A 6,063-nucleotide genomic window follows, 5' to 3' on the forward strand; every position below is an offset into this window, starting at 1 on the left:
TTAGCTTCCTCAAGGACTCCTCTAGCCTCAACTCTCAGCTTTGCTTCCCAAGATTTTAATCCTTAGTCATCCTTGACCTCTCCAAGCTTTAAACCCAAGTTCATTAGCTCCTTAGTCCTTCAATTTCTTCAAGAAATTCCAGCTTTGGCCTAATTCCCTGCCTTTTTCTCCCTTATCCTCAAAGCATAAATCAGAGAGAGAGAGAGAGAGAGCATTCGTGAGATAGAGAGAGAAGAGAGAGCCAAAGTTGTTTCTAAAATGTTCTTCCTTTATCCCAAAGAATTCTGAGCATATCCCTCTTAAGAAAGTGAAAAAGGTGTGAATGAATAAACTAACTCTCATTAGAATAAATATACTGTACAATTAGTATATATAGCTGATTACAGAAATAAACTAATCTCTAACATAATAACTAATCTAACAATTGTACAAACAAAATACTAACAGTCTCAATCAACATAACAGACTTAGGCTCTAATACTCCCCCTCAAACTGAGAAGAAAGTACTCGAAGTTTGTCTCTGAGAAGAAAAAAACGAGAGGGTGACAAAGCTTTGGTCAATATATCAGTGACTTGGTCATGAGCTGGAGTGTGCTTGACAACAATAGACTTGTTCAGCACCTTTTCACACACAAAATAGAGGTCTAGTTCGATGTGCTTAGTCCTAGCATGAAGTACAGGGTTTGCAGACATCAAAACTGTACTTAAGTTATCACACCATATTGTAGGAGCCCTTGGAAGATGAAGATGCAACTCAAACAACAAAGACTGAACCCAAGTAACCTTGGTAGTGACATGAGCAAGGCTCCTATATTCAGCTTCTGTGCTAGACCTTGAGATTGTGCTTTGTTTCTTTGAGGACCAAGAAACAAGGTTGGGACCAAGATAAACACATAGACCAGACGTGGACCTCCTGTCATCAGGATCTGATGCCCAATCAACATCACAAAATGCAGTCAAAGAGAGCTTGGAACACGTCTGTAAGTGAAGGCCAAAATCAAGAGTCCCTTTAAGATAGCGGAGAATCCATTTCACTATTTTCCAATGAGATGCAAGAGGAATATGCATGAACTGAGATACACGGTTGACAGCATAAGAAATTTCTGGTCTAGTGATTGTTTCATATTGTAAGGCACCAACTAGGCTGCGATAATGATGAGGACCTTGAATAGGATCACTCCCAAAAGATGAAAGTTTCTCACCCCCTGTCATAGGTGTGCCAAGACTATTAGCATATTGGAGTTTAGCCTTGGTTAAGACATCAGTAATATACTTCTTTTGGCATAAATGAAGCCCATTCGAAGTGTGTTCTACTTGGATGCCAAGAAAATAATTAAGCTCCCCTAAATCTTTTAAAGCAAAAGCCTTGTGAAGATCTGAAATAAGTATTTGTATTGCAGTTGTAGAAGTCCCTGTAATTAAAATGTCATCTACATATAATAAGATATGTGTAGTGTGAAGATTAGTTTGTCTAATAAACAAGGAGTTATCAGCTTTAGAACAAATGAAACCGCATGCAAAAAGGGCAGACTTAAGTTTGTCAAACCTAGCCCTTGGAGCTTTTCTTAAACCATACAAAGCCTTATTAAGTTTACAAACCAAACTAGTAGCATTAGGATCTTCAAATCCTGGTGGTTGAGTCATGTACACCTCCTCTTGCAGCTCACCATTTAGGAAAGCATTATTCACATCTAATTACTTCAACAACCACCCTTTAGACAAGGCAATGGTAAGAATGATGCGAATAGTAGTAGGCTTTGTAACCGGGCTAAAAGTTTCAGTAAAATCAAAACCATGCCTTTGGTTGTAGCCTTTTGCAACTAGTCTAGCTTTGTGTTTCAAGAGAGACCCATCATGATTTTCTTTCAACTTAAAAACCCACTTGCAGCCTATGGCTTTTCTGCCTTGAGGAAGAGAACTAAATTCTAGGTCTGGTTGTTTCGAAAAGCAGTAAATTCCTCTTGCATTGCAATTTTCCAAGCCTGATTAGTAAGAGCTTTAGCCACAGTAAGTGGTTCCTTAGAAGTAATAAAGACTTTAGGTTTATACTTACCTCCTTTGGCCTTTGTAGTCATTGCATGAGTGTTAGAGGCACTTGGTAAAGATGATGCAGGTAAGACAACCGAAGAAATAGGTGGCTGTCTTGATGAAGGGCATGATAGAGGTGAAGAAACGTGAGGAGTGGATGGCTGGAATATAGGAAGAGTTGGGGTGAGTGTAGGAAGAATGGAAGGTGAATGAGAAGGTAGAGAATCTGAGAGTGCAAAGTTAGTAGATGGGTGATGAGACAGAGGAGAAATGATATGAGATGGAGGTGAAGGGTGGGAAATAATATTAGTTGGCGTGAGAGTTGAGGAAACAATGGGAATGAAATTAGAAGTGGTGCAATATGAGGAAGAGGAATGAAAGGACATAGGAGTTGGAACAGATGATGACATAGTAGGATAAGGAAAAGAAAATCCATTAAAAAGAACATCACGAGAAATGTATATTCTACCTATGGAACATAAGCACTTGTAGCCCTTGTGATTTAAGCTGTAGACAAGAAAGGTGCACTCTGTAGATCTAAATTGAAGCTTGTTAGCATTAAAAGGGCGAGTGTCAGGAAAGCACGAATAGCCAAAAACTTTTCATTGTGAATAGTTAGGATCTTCGTGAAAAAGTATTTGGAAATGAGTGGAATTACCTATTGTTTTATAGGGTAATCGATTAATTAGAAAAGTTGAGGCTCTAACAGCCTCATCCTAAAACTTAAGAGGCATTGAAGCATTAGCTAACAAGGTCAAGGATGTCTATATTTCCTTTCAGCCAAGCCATTTTGTTCATGTGTAGTAGGGCAAGAAACTCTATGCTGTATACCATTTTGAGCGAGATAATTTTTAAATGCTTGGTACTCTCCCCCCCAATCGGATTGAATGGCTTTAATAGGACAACTAAATTGTTTTTCCACTTGAGTCCTAAAGTTGATGAATGTTTGGAATGCTTCAGATTTGTTTGTCAAAAGGTATACCCAAGTGTGTCTAGAATAGGCATCAATAAAATGCTTATAATACTTGTAGCCATTGAATGAGTGTATGGGTGAGGGTCCCCATAAATCTGAGTGTATCAATTGTAAGGGAGAATGATATTGTGTATCAGAATTTGGAAAAGGAAACTTATGAATATTTCCTTTACAGCAAGCATTACAAAAATCATGAACAATTTTATTACTATGAGCAATGTTACACTTGGAAAGAATAGATTTTACAACCCTTGAGGAAGGGTGTCCAAGGCGATTATGCCATAAACGAAAAGTGGAACATGAATTATTATTACAAGTAGTCAATTGAGTATTATTGACTGATGCAGATTCAGAAAGAAAAACAAAAGAGTGTGAAGTTGGAGGAGGAACGAGATGCATAGTGGAAGGATGAAACACATACATCCCCTTATGTAGTGTTCCTCGCATCACCGCCTGCTTGGAATCCTGATCTTTCACAAGACAATAATCAAGAAAGAATTCTAAATAAACATTGTTATCCCAAGCAAATTGAGAAATGATGATTAAGTTTTTGGTTATTTTGGGAACATGCAGCAAACGATTTAAGACTAGAGATTGAGAAGTGAAGGGAGTATAGAAAGTTGTCTTACCAACATTTTGAATGTTCAAGCCACCTCCATCACCCATATGAATCTTGTTTGAACCAAAGTAGTCAACCTTTTGCATCAAATTCTTTTCATTTGTAGTATAGTGACTAGTAGCTCCCGAATCTGGATACCAAGCCATATCATTAACAGAGTCTGCAGTAGCAATGTTAGCAGATGGTTTTTCAACCTTGGCAACGCCTACTCCTAGAAACTCCGAATTAAAATGTTGATAGCAGTGAGAAGAGACATGTCCCGACCTTGAACAAAGCTGACAAATAGGTCAAGATGAGGAATATCCCTAAGTATTATTGACCCTACCAGTGGTAGTTGGATTGGAGGAGAAGCCTCCATGAGGATTTGCAGCGTATGGATTCCACAAGCCACGACCAGTGCTAGGATTCGGAGTAATAGTGCTATTGCCAAAAAAATTTGAAGCATAAGGATTAGAGCGATTAGTGAAATTGTAAGAGTTGTTCGAGTAAGTACCTCTTCCTTTGTAACCACGGTACTGAGCAAGATTAACATAATCAGTTCTTGAGTTTGGCGTTCCATTCTATGCTCTTGAGAGAGGAGAAGAGATTCAATTTCTGCAACCGTATAGGGCTGAGACCAAGAGTTCATGGAGATGATAAAAGTAACATACTCAGGTAGTAAACCTTTGAAAATAGCAGCAATGTGTTCTTTGCCAGAGACTTTGTGACCAATAGATCCAAGTCTATCAACAATGGATTTAACTTTCAACAGATAGTCAGTCAAAGCGAGAGATCCTTTCTTAAGATTCTAAAGCTGAGTAGTGAATTGATCAATTTTAGCTGAGGTATGAGTTGTGAAGTATACCTCAAGAACAACACAAACCTGAGCAGAAGTGTCAGATCCAACAACTCTGGTGAGAATCCCCTCAGTCATCGATGATAGGAGCCAAGACTAAAGAAGTTGGTCCTGCTGCTCCCACTGTATATACGCCTCACTGAAAGTATTTGAGATATGGTCAGCTTCAGTAAGGTATTTCGGTGGAGGAATGAAATAGGAGGAGATGAAATTTTGAAGCTTGTGACCTTTGATTACCGAAAGAATCTGAGGATGCCAGAGAAGGAAATTGTGATGATCAAGCTTCACAGAAATCTTGTGGGAGAAAACAACGAGAGCGAACGAGAGAGTTGCGGAAGCGGTGACAACTGTTGCAGAAGTGGTTTGAGACGAAGATTGAGTCGCCATTTAAGAACACAGTAGAGGAAAGTGTTTGGGTGAATGGAAAAGCAATCAAGAAAACCAATTGAAGAGAAACAGGATGAAGAATCAGAACAATTGAGGAGAAAACAAGATCAAATCAAAAGAAAGAGACTAGCATTGATACCATCATAAGAAAGTGAAAAGGGTGTGAATGAATAAACTAATTCTCATTAGAATAAATGTACTGTACAATTATTATATATAGCTGATTACAGAAGTAAAGTAATCTCTAACAGAATAACTAATCTTGTAACTAATCTAATAGCTGTACAAACAGAATACTAACAGTCTCAATCAACATAACAGACTTAGGCTCTAATAATCCCTATTATGAAAATTCCATTTTGCCCTCCCATATAGCACTTCTTAGTCCTTTAATCAATCTAAGGGTAATTTAGTCATTTCGTTCCCAATTCCAACTAATTCCTCAAATGTTCCTATTATCCACCAATTAATCTCATCATCAATTAATTACCAATTATTTACCCAATGTCTAATAATCCCCGATATATTTTTTAAATTCAAAAAAATACCCCCAAGCTCCCCTGAGCCGGGTATAAATCCCCGTCGTGACTATTTCGCCAATCCGCTCACTAGGACTGTCTTGAGCCATATATTGCGAATATATCCACATAATAATGTGGTCTCAACATTTTATCACATATAATTATATTTATGCCCTTAATGGGCCAAAATTACAAACATGCCCTTATAAGCAAAACAAGGCCCACATGCATATTTAATACTCATAAACATGCATTTAATCATATCCATATAATCATATAATCATGCATTTAATCATTTATTCACATGTATACCAATTATGCCTTCCTGACACACTAATCAATGCCCTTAAGCCTTATTAGCAATTTTAGGTCGTTACAATTATCACATCCTTATCACAATTTCGTCCTCGAAATTTATTCGAACACATCAAGTAATAAATCTCATACACCTGACCATAACTTCAGAGTCCAATTCTTTACCTTTTATCATTCAATGACACTCTTACTAGAGTGACAATCTTGTTCCATAAGATCTTATCTTATAACTATAATTTCATTAGCCTTTCCTTGCACAATAACTCTGCTGAAACCCCAGGGTCTGCTTATCTCATCAGCGGTCATTTTCCCATCTTGTCATTGGCACCAGTAATTTTAGAGTCCTAGAACTTTACTTAGCTAGTTAGATAGTAGCATTATAGTA

General features: G+C 37.7%; 1 protein-coding gene across 1 annotated transcript; it reads right to left on the reverse strand.

Moving 5' to 3' along the window:
* Positions 1-474: 474 nt before the first annotated feature.
* On the reverse strand, positions 475-1,644 carry LOC133778698 (uncharacterized mitochondrial protein AtMg00810-like). Its single transcript, XM_062218708.1, has one exon. The coding sequence runs from the start codon at positions 1,642-1,644 to the stop codon at positions 475-477; it is 1,170 nt and encodes a 389-aa protein (XP_062074692.1).
* Between the last annotated feature and the right edge of the window lie 4,419 nt (positions 1,645-6,063).

This window comes from Humulus lupulus, chromosome 1 (genome assembly GCF_963169125.1).
Source record: "Humulus lupulus chromosome 1, drHumLupu1.1, whole genome shotgun sequence".
In the NCBI taxonomy this organism is placed as follows: Eukaryota; Viridiplantae; Streptophyta; class Magnoliopsida; order Rosales; family Cannabaceae; genus Humulus; species Humulus lupulus.